At 45.6% G+C, this 21,527-nt stretch overlaps 1 protein-coding gene across 1 annotated transcript in view; it reads left to right on the forward strand.

Moving 5' to 3' along the window:
- Positions 1-21,527, forward strand: part of PAPPA (pregnancy-associated plasma protein A, pappalysin 1) — a 179,641-nt gene that overhangs the window by 128,036 nt on the left and 30,078 nt on the right. Inside the window, exons 13-15 of the mRNA XM_009319278.1 lie at positions 2,518-2,731; positions 12,091-12,259; positions 18,821-19,004. Of these exons, the coding sequence (XP_009317553.1) occupies positions 2,518-2,731; positions 12,091-12,259; positions 18,821-19,004 (567 nt within the window). The remainder of the gene's footprint in view (positions 1-2,517; positions 2,732-12,090; positions 12,260-18,820; positions 19,005-21,527) is intronic.

A 21,527-nucleotide genomic window follows, 5' to 3' on the forward strand; every position in this document is an offset into this window, starting at 1 on the left:
GAGAAATAAATGATGGAGCCACAAGCATGCCAACAAATACTTAATGCGACATTTTATAGAGACAGACAGACAGATTGTGAGAGAAAGAGAACAAGAAAGAGGAGCAAAGAGGAAGCTGAGGGTTAGGTTTTTAAATCCTCGATGAAGTTGTAACATGAGTTTGGCATGGCTCAGACTGACACCTGGAGATCTTCACAGCTGAAATGCTGCCTTCATGATGGAAAAGCCCCTCTGACCTTTTCAGAAGAGGCTGGCCTGGAGCAGAGGAGAGGTGTAGGTAGGCTACCCAGCAGTTCTCACTCAAGCAGAGCTCCCAGTCACTGTTTTGTCTGAGTTCTGGATGCGGCGTTAAGTCCTTTTCCTACATATTGTATTTGATGTGTTTGAATTATCACTGTGGCAAGCTAGAAACTGCAGCTGAAATGCACTGGTGCAGGATTGACTGCAGACGGTCAGCCAGCCTTAAGCAGAAGCCAGTGGCAAACTAAAAGTACATCCAAAAGGAAGTAGCAATAATTTAAAGCTTGATCAGTCCTCAGTGTGCTAAAGACACTCCTATGAGCAAAATGCAGTCTATGCAGAAGTGCAGTTTCCCACCTTGATCAGAGCAAGTTTTTTACCGTGTGGACTCCCAGAAGATAATGAGAAGCTTCTTCTGAGTCTCGGTAGGAGATGGAGAGGTTGGGATGCCAAACACCTCAGCGCTGTTAGTTCAGAGCCATTGTAGACACTGGAGTTTAGCTGCTGGGTACTTTGCAAGAGCTGTTGAGTGTTGAATAGGTGGATACAGAGCTACAGAAAGAGGGGCAAGCATAGAGACAGCTCTAACTCCCCTGCCATGGGCTCCTGTACTATCTTGAGCCTTTTTTTGCTAATGAAGGCAGGTTAGTTAAATGAACCTGACGTGTTCGGTGCCTGTTTACCTTGTCTGGGTCAGAAAGCACCAGCAACTGCAGCACAGCTCTGAGGGACTGTTTTGTTGTGGACACTACCCGAGTGCGAGGAATGAAATTGAAGTGAATAAACAGCCTCATACCATAAGGTCTTTCTTGGCTTTCCATCAGAGAAGGCAGAAACTTCCAAGGAATTTGGGAACCCGGGATTTCGAGTATTAACTGCACCTGTTTGTAAGTGAGAAACGTGCACCGTTCCACAAGGAGCTGATATCAAAAGACCTGTGGGAGGCAAGTAGACAGGGAGGTTATTTCAGGGTCAGGTAAAGACCAAAACAAAAAGAGGTTTGCTTTTTTATTTTACTTTTTTTATTACAGGAAGATTTTTTTAAAGTAGAGGGTGGGAGATAGATGTTTAAAGAGAGTGGTCAGAAGTCTGTCTTAATTCACAGGAAATCACTTTCTAAGGAGAAAAATGAGAACTTTTTTATTCCTTCCCTTTTAAGTCAGAAACCTGAACTGGAAAAAAAAATAATAATAATAGAAATCCCTGAGCCAGTTAAACATGCAAATAGAATTTATTTTATTTTCAAATTCGTAAGTGTATCAGGGTAGCCAAAGGGCCTGGGCCAAAGCCGTTGCTGGGGGAGCTCCAGTGAAGCGAATGGAGCTGGAGCCAAGTGATCCTCGGAGCGATGCCACGGAGCCGTGGAGGCAGGGCTTTGCAGTCAGCTGTCAGGCTGTGAATCTCAATTAATGAATTCTGAGGCCAGCCGACAGCTGTCTGTCCTTTGAGTTACCCCTGAGATGGATTTGGCCCATTTGAATTCAGGTTGCCTCTACTTGAAGGTGGGAATTTCTTCCCGACGGTCACTGAGTGCCTTCTCTGCTGAAGAAAAGGGATTAAGAAGTCTCCTTGTCACCTCTCTGGTGCTTCTGTGCACCTCGACCTCTTGAGACACTGTTATTTTCCCAAGACACAATTATTTTCTTCTCAAATGTGATCACCTGTAAAATCCTCAGGGGGTCCATCACCCTCGATTCTCTCTCCAGGACCATCTTTGCCTTTTTTAGCAAAGAGCGAGATAACCCTAAGGCTGAAAACCATCCAAAAAAAATCAAAACTGGGCACATTTAGTGTAGAGCTCATGCAAAAAAGTTTTATGCTGAGTGCTAATGACATGCGCAGCTACAAACAAGCCACTGGTGCACTGCCCATGGTGCACAAAGCCACCCAGCCTGCCGGCACCATTTGATGCGCGGTATAAAGGCTCCAACTGTCCTCTCAGACCAGTTTTACAATAGTGCGACTCCGCTTCCTCCGTGATGGTTGCTCCTGATTTAACAGAGCACAATAGAAACGTAGCTGTGGTCTAAAGAAACTGCTCTGAGAGCCTGCCGCGCTCACGGAGAGAATGGCAGCCTTTCTTCAGCTGTCTGGAGGGATATACTTCTCGGCTAAGCTCTCCAGAGCGATTTGGGAAGCCCCTCCAGGCAGCTTACCATAACTTTTCAGCTCTATAGGGCCGTTCCTATGGGTGAAATGCTTCTGAAGTGCCCACGGCTTCGGGAAGCGATTGTGTTAAGTCTGACCCTTCTTCTGATCTTGTCTCTCCTCTGGCAGGTGTCCACGTTCTGAGCTGCAGGAACAATCCCCTGATTATCCCCGTCATCCATGACCTCAGTCACCCTTTTTATCACACCCAGGCTGTCCTCATTAGCTTCAGCTCCCAGTTTGTGGCCATCTCCGGGGTGGCCCTGCGTTCCTTCCACAACTTCGACCCCATCACCATCAGCAGCTGCCAGCGAGGACAGACCTACAGCCCAGCGGAGCAGAGGTGAGCCTGTCAGCTTGCTTCCTTCTGCCTCGCCACCCACCGCCCCCCGCGCCGCCCGCCTGCGCCGGGGGTTAAGAGGAGGCAGGAGGGGCACAGCAGCTGAACCCTGCTGACCCTTTTGTGTCGCTGGTAAAAAACCGGCAGTGTTCTCATTGATCAGGATGGATGGGGCATTTAACCCGCATGGGATACTGTTAGTGAATTATTTCCTCTTCCTTTCTCCTCCCTCCTTTATCCCAAGCTTGGAATTGGGGCCAGTTAACTCTCCATACATTCCCCAATACGGCATCGTTTTCCCCACTCACACGCCGGCCTCCATCTAAACCACTTTGTGCTGCTAAAGGGACCTCCCACGGAAACAGTCGCGCGGAGACAAAGTGATGCTTGTGCCCTGGCGGGGCCGGATCCTGCAAGGTGCTCGGTCCCATGTGGCGGGTGCTTGGCCACCAGCATTCGTGGTGCTTTTACAGCTGGGGAAGGGCCCTCAGTACCTCTCCGGATCCGGCCCACGTTTTGAAAAGCTCTGTGGGACCCCCCAGGATGAAAGGTTTATGGCTACCGTTTTATTCTTGTTGTTATTACAAACACATCAATAGATCACCACTAACCCCTCTCAGTCTCTGCTTTACAGCATCCCACAGAGATTGTGACCTTTCATGGCCTCTGGTGCGGCAGCTTCATGGATCCTTTCAGCGATGCAGTGAAAAGAAGAGGGGAGAATTTAGCAAAACCCCTGAAAGAATCATTTTTTTTTTCCCTTTGTGAATTCAAAGTTGCGAGCAGTCATCATACCATAGCGGCAGCAATAGTAAAACAAGTTGCATATCCCAGCCTCCTGAGCAAGCTGTCACGTTTTTTGATAATGTTCTGGCTTGTTTCTAGGACCTGCTTTTATTCCAGGAAAGGCGGGAGGGTGAGAAGGAGGAGAGGGAAGGGAAAATAAAATATATTAAAAAAGGAGTATATCTATAGCTAAATCAATCCAGTCAGTGTGTTCTGACCTAGATTCAAGGAGTCTGATCATTCTGTGCAATAGGTTGTATAAGTTCAGAGGCCCAAAGACAGCAGGATCAAGTTTCAGATGAGAAGTCTCGTTGTGGAAGTTTGGCCAAATCCCAGTGCAGGAGCGGGACAGAAAAAGAGCGAGAAAGACCCACTGGAAGGAGATGGTGAGAAGCAACAGGGAGCTCAAGAGGGCTGAGACGCAGGACCACATTCCTGCCTCTCAAGTTTTCAGTAGGAATTGAACCATTTGTTCACTTATGAAATTAGAAGTGCTCTGTGTTTAGAAAGTTATTTCCTTAATAAAAAATGCATTCCCCTTAGGCAAAGCTTCAGTGAGCCTCTGAAGCCCAGCAAACTAACCTTTAGAAATCTCTTGAAGAAGAATCACCCGCCGATTGCCTCTTTTTTTTTTTCCCCCTTGATTTTTTTTTTGCATTGTTTTGTTTTTGTGATGCACTGAACCATCTCAGCCCCTTGCTCTCAAAAACTTCCGTCAGAGCCTCGCTCGTTCAGAGTAACGTTTTAGGTCTTGCAGGTTACAATGCTGGATTGATCATAAAGTTTCCCATGTCAGTCAAGGAACTAGGAACTCTCTGAAATAAAGCCCTGATCCAAAGCCAATTGAAATCAGTGGGATTTTTTCCCATTGATGACAGTGCTATAGTGGAAAATCTCCAATTTGCCTTGTGCTGGGATCGTTTTGGGTGACCATATATGCTTTATTCTTCCGTAGAAGAAACTCTAAGCAGTTCGGGTATCCAAGATGTAGAGAAAGTTGTGCATTAAGTCGTGCAGCCAGGAAATAGGTGATGCCTTTGCTGTTACCTGCCACCTTTTTCCTTTGTTATTTGACCCAATCCAGGAAGAACATAGAAAGAGGGATTTTTTAATTTATTCTTAACCAGTTCAGAAGCTGGATGTGCGTTTTGTGCCTCCCATGCTCACAGTCTCCCCATCAGACCCCCTTTGAGTGCCAGTCCCACACTGCCCATCCTTCCCTTCTCCTCTTTCCCCACTGGTTGCATTTGCCTAATACGATTTTTTAAATATCTATTTAATTTTTAAAGGCTCTTTCCTTCCTATGTGTAAGCATCAATTTTACCGCTTTCATTTTCCTTAGGTGAACATGGATATTTTTGCCTGCTTTTTGGCTTCTCTCTACAAGAGATATTATTTCTCTCTCTTCAAGGAGAATTATTTTGGTTGGAGAGGATTTACAGCCAGATACAGGCACTTCTAGGCAAGGGTGCAGATTTTAAATATGTGAGGGAAAAGAAATATATTGGCCCTTAAAGGTTAACACAGCTTTTATTTTGAGGGTGAATGGATCACTCCCATGGGTTAGTGACAACTTAATAACTGAAAATAAAACATGCACTCACTCTTCTTTCTTAAAATATGTATTACAGTTAATATTTTAGAAGAGAAAAAGGAGCTTAAATGTAAAAGTCCCATTGAACTTTATAGGTAGTTGTCCTCAGTCATCATTAGCTCTTTTGAAAATCCATTCCATCCTTCTGAAGACATTTATAGCGGGTTTAAAAAAAAATACTCTGTATTTTCCAGTTGTATTTTTCCAGTTGTTTTTCTGCTGCAGCTGACCACAGGCTCTTTTTTGTTTTCAGCAGAAGTTTACCTCACTGCTGGAGATGTGCTGTAAAAACGACACGCTTTATTTTCACATTGCATCCTTAGACCAGATACAATGGCCCAGTTAGTTCCTCTCTCGTGCTTTATAGCTCAAATTATTATACTTTTATTATTTCCTATTTAGCCTCATGGAGTGGACGGTGAAATTGCGTGTGCAGAGGCAGAGGTATAATTTGCCACCCCGCAGTCATTTGAGCAGCAAGAAAGCCTGGTGCATTGGGGTTGCCTTTGACAGCGGTTCCTCTGAAATCTGGTTTTTGTCCTTTTCACTGTGTAGGAAACATCAGCTGGGGGTCTCCCATCCCTGGCAAGGCAGTCCTTGTGAAGTGCTGCTTTTTCTCGGTGGCATTTCCCTGCCGCGTTCACGAGACCTGTCCCTTCCTCTATCACGCCTGGTGCCATTTGCTCCTCTCCTGGAAACTGCAGGTGGGAGGCGTGAAAACCCAGGTAGACACCCCAATTCAGCTGTCAGAATTGTGGATTTCAGGAGTTTCCAACTTTCTGATCCTCCATTAACTCTGTGTTCGTAGTGAAGATAAGCCTCCCCTCCCCTGGAGCAGGCTCTGGCTGCCCGCAGCTCTCCAGCACGCGTGCCCCTCGTTATGCTTTCTGGTTAGTGTAGCAAAAAGATTTTCCTTTTCTTTGTTTGGTTAAATCTTGGTGCGAAGTCACCGTTACGGCTGCAAAATGGTTTCTGCAGGGAAGATTTTGGGTTTACCTTCCTCCATAAGTGTGCACATCAGGGCGTTTGACAGCCGGCGGGGACCAGCACAGTAGACCGAGACCCACTCCTGGCCAATGCAGCATCGCCTGTCCTTGCCCTGGCCTCTGCGGAGAGTCGTCCTCTGAGCTTTCGCCCTTTGCTGCCCCAAACAAGCCCCAGGGAGACATAGCCCACTCCAGCTCTTCTCTTTGTCTTGTTCCCTCCTGCTGTCAGCTTCCCCAACAAGAAATGATGAAGATAAATCTTCAGCAGCAGAACAAATGCAACCACCCTTTATAACTCTGTTTTTTTTTTTTTCTTTTTATAAGGGGGGGGGAAGGGTCTCCTCGCTTTTTTTTTTTTTTTTTTTTGTGATTCAATGCAGCTTTCTCTTTCTCGATTCAGCTGCCTTCCCAGTGCCCTGCATTCTGTCATTAAGCGCAATCTCTGTCAGCTTGCTTCTGGTGAAATTAATGAATTTCTCACAGAACTGTTAATCATAGAAGCTTTGGTCCGTGACATGTGTTATAATTCAATGGGTTTTTAACCTTCGCCCCATTTTGGTAATTGGCAAATGGCATCATTTGGCTTTTATTAAAGTGGAAGGCGATGCGTTTTCTTTGTTTGCCTGGACAGACTCTGGCAGGGAGACCCACGGGGCTGCTAACGCCCAGGCACACGGCCCCGCTTCCAGGCTGGCAGGGCAAAGGAGCTTTGAGAGCTTTATCGGTTCAATATGGACCCCCCCAGGCAGGAATATCCCACACAATGGGGTGCAGGCAGGCTGAAGGCAGAGCCGGTCCCCAGGGAGAATGTTACCCTGCCAGTGGTGGGGACAGTGGTGGGGATGTGCTGGCTCATGCCTCTCCTTCGCCCACAGCTTACCTGGGGTTGGATGAAGTGTTTTCTGTAAATCTCTAGGTTTATCCGCAATTAAGGTTTTGTTGTGATCGTTATTGGAGTCAGGCCCGAGGGTATGGCAGTGAGATCGCTGAAGGGACCGTAGGTGATGCTACTTTTTTGGTCGCTCTCATGGTCTGGATTTGAAGGCAAGGAAAGGGCTAAAAGAAAAGGGCTTGATCCTTCTTCCTGTTGCACAGTTGGCACAGGTTCACCAGTTCCCATCAAGCCCCAAGGATTCGGGTAGAAGTTCTTTGAGATTTTGTGTTGGTACAAGGAGACCAATGTGTTTTAGCTGAAGACTGAAGAAGATAAATTCATTGCCACCTCTGCAGTTCATACTTTTTTATTTCTACAACAAGGACTGTGGCTAGCAGCCTTTGCTTTTCAATATGGTGCATATATGTTTGGATTAGAGAGAGAGAACCTGCTCTTGCCTTTAGGGGAATCTCTACAGAGGAGAAGATGAACCCACTGTAAGGATAAATCTGTTAGAAACACTCTCATACCTCTGTGTGAGTTATATGTATGGTGGCGTAGAACAAAACAAAGTATGCTTCAGATCTGCAGCCCAGGCTGGCCTGAACTGCGGAAAAGGAAGTTTTTCCTATGTACAATAGATAATGTTGTGGCTCTTCTCATAACAACTATATACCATGAGCTTTTATGCTCACCTATGCATATATATCTGTCAGAGCTATCACGAAGGAAACAAATATGTTAAGATGAGTTCTTGGAAAAGTGCTTGACCCCAGGGTTAGGAAAAGAAAGTTTGGCTGCTGTAAGCTTTTCGAAAGAGGAAGTCCTGGATTGTTTTTGTGTAAGGAAGGAAGAGTTCCACTTAATTGTTATAATTCTCTATAAACATGTTAAAATACAAATGTTTCTAGGATTGTGTCACTAAGACCCCAATTTAGCAAAGCCCTTAGTTATTTGCTTACATCCCCCTCTAGTCAAATCTATCAGTGGGACTTAACTGTGCTTTTGAAGTTAAGCACATATTTAAGTGCCTTGCTGAATTGGGGCCAATATTGGCACAGAGAAATAAAGATTTAGAGGCTAATGACTGAGCTCATTTAGATTAGGGATGGGCAGAATGGATTTGAATAAAGTAAGAACTGGCTCAGAACTTCAGCCTACGTGTGAAGCTAACTCAGTTCAGGGCTTTTTACATCATTGAAACGGTCTGCCTTGATCTATATTTTTAATACACTACAGACAGTGGAAAGCGTGCAAGAAACCCACTGCTCCTTGCGCTCAGCTTGGTGTGAAAATGTTGCTTTAAGAAATCATATACTACGAGGGCAAGAACAGGAACAGGTGAATCCTGAGGTGGACGTAGTAAAATAAGCACTGTCAGGGAATATCCCAGGCAGCAACACTTGTTCGTTACATATATATCAGTAAATCGTTAGAGTGGTCCTTGGGTCCCTTGCATAGCTTTTGTCGAGACCAGCTCGTACTCTGGCAAGCAATTCCCGGGTGCATTTGGGGAGTTAGGATAGACCAGGGATGGTTTGAAATAGGCAGTTTTGATGAAGTCACCCGATTTTGATTGCAAAAAAATGGGATAAGCTGTCCCATGCCAGGATTTCATTCTCAGATACTCTATATTGTTTCTTTCCCAAGGAGGGCATAGTTTCTGGAGCATGTGATGATTAACCACTGCTAAATGGCGGTACCCATGCAAGAGCTTCTGTAACCCACAATTCTGTAATATGGATGTGATGGGTTCTTTGTCTAAACTTCCTACTTGGAGATACTAATTTCTCCTTCTTAATTCTGCATTTGCAGAACTCAATTCAGGATCGTGACTTCAAAATTCATTGGGATTTACGGCTGACAGTAGCTGATACCAAATTGGAACCAGTAGCTAGAGAACCAGAAATATTTAAATTGGAAACATTTGGTGGCAGTGGTTGTTTTTTTACAAAAAGTGAATGGTTGTGTTGTTTGTCACTGAAGTCATTCATATAGAGTTACAGACAGAGAGAGCTGCCCAGATGATCTCCTAACCAAGGCATAATCTGGAGCCTGGAGGGGGTGGCTAAAAATGTTCTCTGGCCATTTAAGAAGACCACAAGGGGACTTGTAAACAGAAAGAAGAACATCACAATAAGTGTTTCTTAATGCCTTTGTCTGTGGCGTTTCAGTTCTGTAGGACTTTTAAGCCCAGGCTTGCTCATCTGGTGTCCTGATATGAACTCAAGAAACCAGATTCTTTTTCTCCTTTACATTGATGGAAGTGAAAAGCGATGCCACTTATGTGGTGATGTTCCTCCAGATTTCCCTTTGTGCAAATTGCAAAGGTTTTCGTAGGCTCATCCTTCCCTCTGAAGCCATTCAAGGTTGAATTCAGTGCTGCAGTGATGTGTAGCACATTGATTCGCGTAAGATATTAAATGAAATAGGTCTGCTATTATTTTATTTATCCAACTTTAGTGCAAAAAGATTTTCAGATTTTGCGGGAGTTTTGCAATGGGCAGTCAAGGTTCGCAATATGTACTTCTGAGAATGGCTTGGCAATGGTGCTTGCTTTTTTCCTCAATGAGTCAACTTCCTCGTCACTGGAGCCCTGGCAGAGGAGGAACTCATATTGCAGCCTCGCCGTCTGAAAAACAGAGGGGAGCAAAGTGATGATTAACCTTCATGGGTAGGTGTAACTGGGATATGTAGGGAGGATTCGACAAGACGTCAGTCATCATTTAGACTCTCACTCAACATCCTTGTTCAGATATTCTTGCTAATGTTAATTGGTGACTTACTCAACTAGCGGTACCGTGAGGTCAGTAGTAAGGTACTGATCTGCTCAGGGAGCCACACTATGTGAGGCTGCCCAGGGGGCTGCTGCCGAAACAGAGTAAGGTCTGTGGTTCACATTCCTGGGTGATTCGTGCTGGGCATTTACAAGACAATTGCACATGGCTGTTCTCCTCACCTCATTTCTCTGCAAGAGAAGACCACCTGGGCACTAGGATATACTGTCCACTTGTTCTTCCACCATCTCATCCACAGTCTTATTGATCGGTGCAAAGTGAAATCAATGGCAGTTTAAATTTGTCTGTCAGGCTGTGAGTTGCAGTGACTGGAAAACATGCGTGAAACCCTTGGTATGGAGGGGGGGACCTGCTGAAGGCAGGTCCGCTCTGTGTAGGTCAGCTCTGGCAGAGGATCATCCGTTCTGCAGAAGTAATGCGCGTCACAGTTGTAGTGCTGATAGACAGGGCGCTGTTTGTTGCATACATGGGTATCAAGTTGGCCAACACAGAGGTGGAATTCTCCTTCCTCAGTCCTGCCAGTGGCAATACTTCATGCACAATGAGGAAATAAGAGCTTTCTGAATGTAGGAATTGTTTGTGGCTCATCACACTCCAGGGAAGGGCCGACACTGAACAACCAACCTTAAATTACAAGCAGCGGGCACTTCCCATACAGCACTAGTCTGGGACAGAGATATGAGTTGTGGAGGTACATAATACTGTCGTTTAATCTGATCTAGAGCTCAGTAGAGACATGTGCAGATGTTCTTCTCTGTCAGTAACATGGGGATAACAATACCAGCCCAGGTGTCTCGCAGGGGTGTCATGAAAATTAATTAGATAATGTCTGCACAACACTTTGAACACAGCAAAACACCATGTACATGCTAAGTCCTGTGCTTACTAAGGTGGATGGGGTTTTGGTGGCTGTTAACCCTTTTTCTAGGAGACAGAAATAGCTTGCTTGTAATGCATTTCAAAATATGTGTATTGATGCATTGCTTTCCCTTCTTTCTATAACTTTCTGTGTTTCAGGTTCTTCCCTACCCACGTAGACGGTGAAATAAGTCAAGGTTTTCCCTCCTCAGAATTAATTTAACTCTATTTAATTTAAATTCATTTTAATTTTCAGCAGAGGCATATCACCTTGTAGGAATCCTTAACCCCAGAAATTTTGTCTCTAATCCAGCAAAACGTCTTTGCACATAGAATCATAGAATCGTAGAATAGTTTGGGTTGGAGGGATCCTTTAAAGCTCATCTCGTCCAACCCCCCTGCCATGGGCAGGGACATCTTCCACTAGACCAGGTTGCTCAGAGCCCCGTCCACCCTGACCTGGAATGTTTCCAGGGATGGGGCATCCACCACCTCTCTGGGAAACCTGTGCCAGTGCTTCACCACCCTCAGTGTAAAAAATTTCTTCCTTGTATCTAGTCCAAATCTACCCTCTTGCTTTAAGACGCTCAGCATTTTCATTGCCCTTTAGCTGAGGGACTGCCCCATACCCACATTTGAACATGTGCTGTAATGGTTGACTCAGGTTATCGGAGATGGTGAAAGATTTTGTGTCAACCAGACATCTCTGTGTATACAAAAATAAAACAAAAACCTCTTTTTACAAGTTGTGCTAAAGGTATCCCATACAAGAATTTACTATAGGGAGAGCAGACAGTTTCCATCCGGGGAAACATTTTATGGATGGCAGGACAGCAACCAGAGAGATCTGAAATGACAGCATGCTGCTGAGCTTGATAACAGCTTATCAACACAGCTACACAGCTGATGTTTGGTGTTCCTTGTGAAGTGGAATAAAATGAATGTGTTGATTTCAATCGAGTTTCGCAAAGATAAGAGTGTCTATCACAGAAACCCCTCTTCACATGTACACACATGCACGCTTATCACTAGCAATATCGGGCACTCCTGAATTCAGCAGAGATTTAAAATTGGATGGGGCATAAGGACTGCTCTTGGAGGGAGGGTGTTCTCGTGGGATGGATGGATGGATGGATGCGTGTTGGTACAGGAGTAGGAAGGCCACAGTGCAGTTGAATATTGCAGAACAGAAAGTAATTCTGCAGAATTGGCAGGCTCTTCCCTTTTGCCACAAGACCTGTAATTTGCTTTCATTGTCATCACCGTTACCACTGTCCCTGTCCTTCGGAAGACATAACTACAGGGTGTGCTCGTTGGTGAGGAGCCCTTTGCGGAGTTTTGGGTGCAGTATGCAGTCTGTGTACCTGCTGCCTAACAAGTGATGAGTTTGTCAGTCAGACATGCTTGCTCTTGTGGAATTAATTCAATGACTTGAATAAAAATACGACTTCTTGTCTCCCACCTAGCTGTGTCCACTACTCCTGCGAAGCCACCGACTGCCAAAAGCTGGAGATCGAGAACGCGCTGCTGAACTGCACTGGCAGCGGGTGGTACAACGGTGCCCAGTGCAACGTGAGCTGCAAGACAGGCTACATTTTGCAAGTCCAGCGAGACGATGATCTCAGCAAGAGCCAGGTTTGTTCTGCTGGTTATGTATGACCCACAAGACAGGGATGAGCAAACAGATGTGGAGAAATTGAGAAATAACCCAGCCTAAAACTGAGAATCTCAGCTCAGCCTTGGGACAAGGCCTTACCCAAACACTTCTCATCAGAGTAGGAGCCATCTGACTCTGTAGGAAGAGGTACTGACAGTGAGCAAAGCTCAGATGTTCCCCAAATTTAGAAATTTTCAACCCAAAAGGTTTAAATATGTCTTCAGGCTTTCTCTGATCTCACTGGCTCTACTCAGCCAAACAGTGTTTCTTGGGTTGTTTTTTTGGGGGTGGGGTGTTTGGTTTTTTGCACAACCAGTTTCTGGGCAAAATATCTCATTTTTATTCCTCGGGTTGAGGCTAACGATGTCTTAACTCCTTTGCAGTGTTTCAGTCCATCTGCTCCCAACCACACCCTGACACTGCAGAAATGCATGGTAGCAAGGGGGTGGAAAAAGCACCCAAACCTTTTTGCTTCTGAACAAAGCACTGAAAACCTACCCCAGTGGGCCAGGGAGTGCTCTCCATCTTCTCTAAGCCATGCATTAATAATCCAGTCCTACAAAAGCAGCATGTCTTGATGCAGTGAGTGGGGTATTGAGGAAAGCTATCAATTTCTTTAACCATTAAAAAAATGCAGGTCCTTTGTGCTGGGGGAGGTGGACGAGGTGTATGTGCAGCATGGCCCAGCCTCGGCATGCTGCTGGGAGCAGGGTGCACGGGATACATGGATGCAGGGCAGGCACCCCAGTTTGTGCTCTCGTCTCTAACGCTGCTGGATCCCGGGAGAGCGACACGGGGGTGGTTTCCCCCATCAGCACCTTCTCGCGTGTTGTTGGGGCAGCACGCACATCTGGGGCCGGGGAGGGCGGGGGGCAGGCAGCCGCGCTCAGCAGCCTGTCTGTATTTGTGAAATACTGTGTTCTTCATCAGCTCACAGAGGGGGGAGACAGAGTGGAGGGGGAATGAGTCAGCCCTTTCAACTCAATTACAAAACAAATACAGGACCCCGCGAGCTGGGCCTCTTCCATCCTAATTGGCATCAGCACCAGAACCCCAGCTCCAGCTGAGCATTTTTACAGAACAGAAAACAAGTTCTCAAACAAGCCTGAATGGCTGAACCAGGAAATAGTTGGAAGGGATCTGTACATTGAGCACACAGGAATCCCAAACCAAATAAAACAGCCTAAACATGTTTCACCAGCGCTGTGTTATTTAAACGCAAGAAGTACCTTTTGGGGAGGCTCAGCCAACTGTATATGGTTTTGCTCTGAGAAGTTTGGTTTCAGAGCCTTGATCAGACTCATATGACAGGAGTGGAGGATTTTAGCACCCCTAGCTAACGTGATTCACTGCCTATTACAACATGCTTCCTCTCACCCTGGTCTACTATTGCACTTCATGGTCTTTTTTCCACCGATAAAAACCCTGAGGCCAGTGGCTTTGTTTTGCTCAGTGCTGTGCATTCACTGTTCAAATCGGGGAAGGAGTGGAACATCTTCAAGATATCCATGTTCAGCTAAGCACATTAAACATGTGCTTTAAAAGTTTATTCATGTGCTTCGGAGATCTGTTGAAAAGGAATGGACAGTTTCCTTCCCTATCATCTTGTTTTATTTCTTTGTGTCAGGTGCTTCAAGCCAGAACTTGTGGAATGTGTAGGCAAGAAATGAATTATCCGAGAAAGTCCAGAATCCGTGGTTTGGGTTCCTCGTATTGTGTTGTATTGAATTGCATTTTGCTCCTTCCACAATTGCTTCCCAGCTTCAGCTCCTCTTCTGATCACAAGCATTTGGAGATGAGATAGGGCATGTGGATTCTTATTTATGGTCAGAGGGACTTTCTGCCGTGATTGAGGAATCTTGCACAAAGCTGTTGGTTGTTTCGCTGTAGTTATTTAGTTGGATATTTTGCTTGTTTGACTGATTTGAGGGTCCAGAGCTATTTTTTTCTCATTTAACTGACAGCGTGGGGGGCTGCATGAGGAAGAGGAGGAAGGAAAGTAGCTTTGCACAGGCTGATGTTTCACGCTCTTGGGTAGGAAGGAGGCTGAGGTGAGGTGCAATGTCTCAAAGAGCAGACTGAACATCGGTGGCCCATGACCTCTGCATGCTGATGAAGATGATTGACAGACCAGTGAAAACACTCTGGTTTAGCATCTGAACCACATTTGTCTTCCGTATTTCACTGAAAGGCAGAAAAAAAGGGTGAACAGGAATTAAAAGCGAAAATTAAAGGCAAAATTTTCAAAAGCACCTCAGAGATGTAGGGGCACAAGTCACATTTCAAATCAGTCTTTTACATCTAAGGGGTCTTTGAAAATCTTCTTAACAGTTTCTGCACTTTCTGGCCTCTGTGTCTTCTGAAGTCACCATTTTAATCAGTCTTAGGGCAAAAAATTCATTCATCTCTGCTCTCTGAGGAGCTCCCATTCCCAAATTCTGTTAAAACTCCATAAAATCACCAAACCCTAAAAACCGTCAGCACTATGTGCAGTAGAAACTGTTTGCTGTTTGAAAATAAAAAAAAGGCTGAGCTGTTTACAAACTCTTGGGTTCTCTCTCATCCTCATTTAGGGACTTCAGCAACAACAACAAAAAAGGGTTTGCATAGTGATGGAGCAAAATCCTTCATGTATCTTTCTCACAAAGAAGATCTCGGGATGTTTTCATTCCCCCCCGATTTCGTCCCACCCCCGTGACAACTCCATCGCTCTTTCTTCTCTTCTCCCCCTTTTCCCCCTTTGTCTTTCACTGCTTTCCTCCCCCTTGTCCTTCGCTGAAAGCCCTGCTCATTCAGTTACTTGTTGTCATCTCTCCTTGAAGCTACCACCACTGCTGCTCTGGTCAAGAGGTGTTATTTAAAACCCAGCAGCTCCCTAATGTTGTGCAAAGGCATCATCAATCATGCCAGGAAAAGAAAGCGCGGCTCATGTGGGTTCAATTAGAGGCACAGTAGTGGGCAGAAGTGGAAGAATACTTAGAGGGGAGGGCACAGCTGTTCATTTTTAAGGAGAGGAAACTTCACACGTGAAGCATCGCTTGAAGAAGGAGCCGGCTGGGATCTTGGGCAGCAGGAAGGAGACATGAATTCTCCCAGGCTGTTAAAAGTCCCAAGAAACAAATCTTTCTGGCACCAGATTTGTTTAAGTTTGCATCCTCTTCACTGTACTGCATGCTGTATCTTCGCAGGCCGTTTTTTTTTCCCCCCTCTTTTCTCCTCCTTTCCCGCCCGCCCTCCCTCCTTGCGTAAGCCTCTTTGGAAGGCAGGACATGAAGGGAAGCGGCTGCTGTGATGCCAGTCAAAGCAGCACAAAGTGCCCAAAGTGACAGCTAATAAACCAGATGAGAAAGCCAAGTGCTTCGTATGGACTGCTGTGAGCTGGGTGACCTTGTCAGATCAGACAGGCGAAACAGGCACGTGCCTGCTCAGGCTTCAGGTGGGAGATGCAGATGCTGCCAGAAGGGCCCAGGGCCGGATCCAAAGGCGGCACTGCTCAGGCTGTCGATTGGAAATACCCCCGAGGTGCAGCGTGGTGCTGGGGAGAGCCGGGCTCCTGCTCAGCAGCCTGGGGTCCTGCCCTGCAATGATCCCACCTTCAGGTGGGACACTGCGAGAGGGAGAAGCTGAAAGCTGGTGGGTGCCATCTGCAATAATTTCCGTGTTAGGCTTGTCCTCTGTGCTTGCAGTCAAAGCCACTAGTCTTTGTCTCCATTGCAGGGAATGTTCTCTGTTATGTTCTGCTGCAGAAATGCATGTGCTCCTATTGCTTGAAGTGATGACATGATAGACATACTCTAAAATGTGCCATTATTATGTCTGACCTTGAAAACCTCAGCTTCTATCATACAAAGTGTGGAACAAATTACTGGAAAAAGCTGAGAAGCCAGGGTCTTACCCACATGGGCATAGCTTCTCTGCATGGGAATGGCCTTGCCAGTGTGCCAGGAAGAGGAAAAGCCGCAGGGGTCCGGAAGAAGGTGACTCTTCCAGATTTAGTTAGTGTTTTTGTTGGGAAGGTACCATGGGGAAAAACCCAGAGGTGAAAACGCGGAGAGACTAATTTTTTTTTCACTTCAAGGTCTAGAACAGGGGCAGAAATAAAGTGCAATGGGAGTATAGCTCTAATGAGGGATCCCTTCCACGGAGGGGTGGCCCCAGGCGCGTTGCATTTCCAGCAGGCAGTAGTGTCCTGCAGCTTTCTGCTAACAAAGACCACGGCTGCAGCTGAAATACTCTCACAAGTGTTAGCTTGGGCAAAACGTTCTTGCCCATTTTCTGTAAGGTGTGACTGTCATGCACAGATATTGCTTCTGTTTAAATTCTTGTGTTATATTCCAGATTCTGAATTTGCACTGTTTATTTGGTGCTCTGTAGAGGTACATCTGATGTGCAACCCTGTCGTTAGAGAAGCTCCCTTGTGCACCATACTGTGTCTCAGCAGCCAGTATCAGCTAGTAGTTCAGAAATCATTGATTTCTGAACTAGATCACACCAACACTAATAATTGCAATCTTGGAGTTGAATCTCCTATCACTGATAGAGCTTCCCTGTGCTCAGCGTGGATCCAGCATCCAGTGCAAGACTCGCATCTTTTCCGTAACATTTGGATAGTCCCTGACATCAATAGCTTTGGTTTATGTTTTAACCTCCTGCTGTCGAGGTGCCCAGCAGCCACGGTGCTGGAGCATTATTTGATGATAGCATCTGTTAAGGGAAATGGAGGCTTTGCTGAATGCTGGAGCAGCCCAGCCTGGATTGCAAATGTGGTGGACATGGAAATATGCTGTATCATCCCTTCTCCTGTGCCCATCACACCGCAACTTTCTGGAAGCACAGGCATCTTCAAGTCATCAACTGTCTACAGAATATATTTACTTTTTAATGGTGCAGATATTCTGATAAGCAACAAAGGCAGAGTTAATAGCCGCTGGGGAGCGAAATGATTGGGAATGAGAACACAGAGTGTCACTTCACCTGAGCGCTCTGAGAATCCCTACTCTAAATTTGTAGAAAAGACATTTTTTTCCATCAGCAGTGCTCCCTGTTTAAATAAACTCCACAGTCTAGAAAAGGGGTTTTGTGCCCACTTGGGAAGTGTCCAGTTTCTCGGCTCTGGGACTGCTTTTTCCATTCTGAATGCAACCATATATCAAAGGGAGACAGGTCTGAACTTCTGTTGAAACCATTAGGGTGTTTTTGCAAAAAGGGAATCCAGGTCCCTTTGATGTGTGCTAGAAAAATTCCCCTTCCTTTTATAAACCCAGATCAGTGGTCGGCGGTGCAAATCTCCTGTGAGCGTCCCAGCCCTGAATAAAATATTCCCTGGAGGCAGAGGAGTGCTGCTGTACGGCTTGGTCAGATTCCTCGCCAGTATCTTCCCCTTCTCGTGTTTGGGTTTCTCACATTTCTTTTTCTCCTGTCCCTCTCTTTATTCTGGTATGTAGGGAGGAGTCCTACTTTCAGATTCTTCACTTCTAGTTTTCAATAATTTTCCCTAATTAAAAATTAGAAAGTGGATATGTTGTTTATTCTGTTCTCTTTGCCAACATCTGTTTGTCCTTCGGTCACCCAGTAAATTCTTCATCTTAGCTTTGGACGGGTGGCTCCTTTACCTCCCCCCCTTTTTTTTTCTCTCTCCCTAGCACTTCAGGATTTCAATCTGCTGCATTGTTTGGATTATTCCTCAAATCTGTAGAAGTATACCTTCTGTGTAGCTATGGCAGTAGAGTGACATTAGGGAAGGCAGAGCACAGGCACTGACTCTGCGTTCGACCTCTCAAGTGCCAGGTGGACGTATGGGCAGGATGCTCTTCGGTCTGTCCATTGCAAACTCCTCCAGGAAGAAGTCTGTCTCTCAGGCATGCGTGTCCCCGGTGCCAGGGCAGCAGGGCCCTGATTTCATTTGGAGCCTCGGGGCACTCCGATAGTGGAAGCCATAACAGCAGCTGTCGGTATCTGAACACAGTGTTGACGTGGCCCGGGCCACCTCCCTTGGTACCCCAGTCCAAGGGCGACTGCCACCTCTTGGGAGAGCCTCGGATGGGAGTCCCACATGGGTTCATGTCAGGCTGGCTTTTACTTGAAACCCAACAGTGAGTTCGACTACTCAGAAGTACATGGGGATCCCCTTGGAGTGGCTGTGTCACTGCAAAGGTGACAGGGATCAGGGATAGCTGTCAGCTCCAAACAGCTCAGACTTGCACGCTCCTTTCTGATCACAGGGCAGAGCAGCCAGGCTTCCCAGCTTGTCTCAGGAGGCGATGCAGACAAGAGTTGAGATTATTTGTAGTGCTCCACTCTTTATATTGAAGCACTTTGGTGTCTCACCCCAGAGGTGACCGAAATACATCCTGGTTCTCTGACACTGTTTCTTGTGGGACCTTGGTGTTCTTAGTAGCTGCTGTCCAAATGATGATGGTAGTGGTCAGGCCCAGTTTTGCTTAACTTGTGAGCCAAAATAATGGCTGTTATTAGGCTTGAAATGGTTTTGATCTCTCCCTCGCTGGCTGTGGTGGCTGTAGGCACGTGTCTTTTTCCAGATGGAGTCCAGCATCACCATGACTTGCACGGATGGGAAGTGGAACAAGCAGGTGACCTGCGAGCCTGTGGACTGCGGTGTCCCAGACCAGTACCATGGCTACCCAGCCACTTTCAACTGCAGCGAGGGGACCACCTTTGGCAAGAAATGCTCCTTCACTTGCCGACCTCCTGCTCTTCTGAAAGGTATCGGAGGCTGTCTGTGCAGTGACCTGGGGATAGCTGCACAGCTAACACAGACTGTTCCTAGTAATATATGTTACTGTTGCTGTTATTTTAGAATTATTCATGATATTTTTAGTATGAAGAATTATGAGGCTTTATGGGAAGGTTTATTTATATTAGAAGTTAAGTTCCTTTGCATCTCTCTATTACCTTCCTTTGACCTTTCCTTGATCACGGCTGGCCAGGCAGTAATGACAGTGAATATTGCTTCCATACAACCAAAACATGGAAAAGTCATGGGGATAAATCAAATTGAACTCTCTCATCTTCTTTCCCATGCCTTCTCTGTTTTCTGTGTCTGTCTCCCTCCTATGCCTCCTCCATGTATTTGGAAAGGCAGGAGAAGACTGAAAAGTCCCATGTCCCAGTGACACAGTCCCCCATCACTGTTTTTCCTAATCCACCCATCACTTCTCTCCTTTTCCACACTCATCTTGCTCTACCTCTGACCTTTCTCTCCTCTTCTTGTTTGAGACCCTCTACAATTTTTTTTTTCTTAAAAATAACACACTCTGCTGCCTTCTTTCCTTTTCTCCCCCATCTTCTTCCCTGCTGCTTTTCTGCTAGCATCCCCATCATCTGCTCAGCACCATCAACTCTTCTCCTCACTGTAACATTACCCTTTTTGATCTGGTCCTCCGGAAACAAGAAAAGATATCATTGTTAATTTGAAGGAACATTAGAGCCAAATTAACTTGTCATCTTGCAGTGGAATAATCTTAACTGCTGTTGTCAACTGAGGTTCAAATATGTGGTATCACCTTGTCTGCTAGGATTCATTGCAAACCCCAGAAGAGGCATGGGAAGTATTTTTCATTTCAGTGAAAGGATATGTTGATTTCTTAATGTATAACCAAATTATGTAATTCTTTTAACTCTGACTTAGGAGGGTAACCACAAGTGAAAGTTAAGACTACTCAAAGGGGAGATTTCTATCAAAGAATTCCCTTTTTCTGTTCATATGCTCAGAGGGTCATCTTCAACAAGAGGTGTTTTTTCATTGAAAATGCCTGGAAGTTTTTTGAGGGGGCAGTGAAAATAAAGATATTTATCATGACCAACCAGAGCTTCAGCTGATGACTCTGGCGGGGGTAGCTGGAGGGATGATAACCAAGCCCCAGGTCAGGGGGTGCAGCTGTGATGTGCAGCATCACTTCACTTTTGTCCAGAAACCCTGTGAGCTGTGAGGTAAGGGCACCATTTGGTGTACAGCCATCGGTGATGACTAATAGATGTTGCCACTAAGCTTCTGGAGAATGGCGTTCGAATGACTCATGCCTAATTCAATCACTGACGTCATGACAGCCACTGTTGGTAATGTCACAGCTTATCACTTTGCAGTGGCAAGTATGATATCACCACGGCTGGTCTGCAGAGCTGCTGCATGAGTCAGAGCAGAGGAGCATGCTGGTGCTCTAGAAAAGAGCTCCCTTCTGCACAGAATACCTCTGCAATCATCTGCAGTTGGGGAGGGGAGAGAGAAAGCCAGGGCTGATTTAATGCGGCTTCTCTTATCTTTGTGGGTAGGGCAGGAGGGCTCCTCCACATACCTTCCTGAGCCCTCCAGAGCCTTTTGTTTTCTTCTTCTTTGAATTCCAGCCTCATGCCCCGGCTCTCTTCCTTCCCTCTCAGAGAGGTGGCATTGCTCTGGGGTTAGCAGTTTGTCAGTATTATTTTGGATAACTCGAAGCTGGCTTACTGTTGAAAATATGCCTTGTGGGTTGAGAAGAGTTCCTGCAGCAATGCTCGGGGATTTCAATAGAGTATTAGGGATTTTTGAAGGGTTAGTGGCTCATAGCTGTGCTTTGTTTCTTAGGAAAAGCTTATTCCTTTTCAACATACAGTATAAAATAACAAAGAATGTAAAATACACTGAGACTAGGCTACTTTTAGCTTAACCTTCTGAAGTCAAGTAGGTCATAGCAGAGGCAAATAGATCTATTGTACCTTTTACCTTTGAGGTGCTGGCCAAGAAAGCTTCCTAAGGAAAATGAGTCTCTAATGAGTATTATGAATCGTATTTATCACAGTAGTCCCCAAGGACTGAGAGTCCCCAGCTGAGAATGGCTCCTCATTGTGTTGGAGTAGTGACTCTAATACTAACAGATGCTGCTCCAAAAGGCTCAAAATTGAAATAAAAAGGACAGATTCAGGTTAGAGATATAACACAGAAGCAGAATGAAGAATGTAATGGCACCAAACCCTCTGTTAATGCCATGACTTTGGAGAGGAGGGGGTTGATGTAGGAAGCAAGCTTCCTTTCAGAGAAGAACAAAATAAGGAAGAGAAATACAAAAGATTACAAAGCCAGTGTGGTTTCCCCTATGCTATAGCATTTCCTGAAATAAGCACCATCTGCCTGTCATCTGAAAACAGAGTTCTTAATGATTTAATGCCATCATCTAGAAAGAGAAAATGCATAGGACATACACAGTTGAATTTGTCAAACCAACTGAGGTGGCTTTTGATATATTATGGGTGTAA

Source organism: Pygoscelis adeliae, unplaced genomic scaffold (genome assembly GCF_000699105.1).
Source record: "Pygoscelis adeliae isolate BGI_AS28 unplaced genomic scaffold, ASM69910v1 Scaffold270, whole genome shotgun sequence".
NCBI classification, from domain to species: domain Eukaryota; kingdom Metazoa; phylum Chordata; class Aves; order Sphenisciformes; family Spheniscidae; genus Pygoscelis; species Pygoscelis adeliae.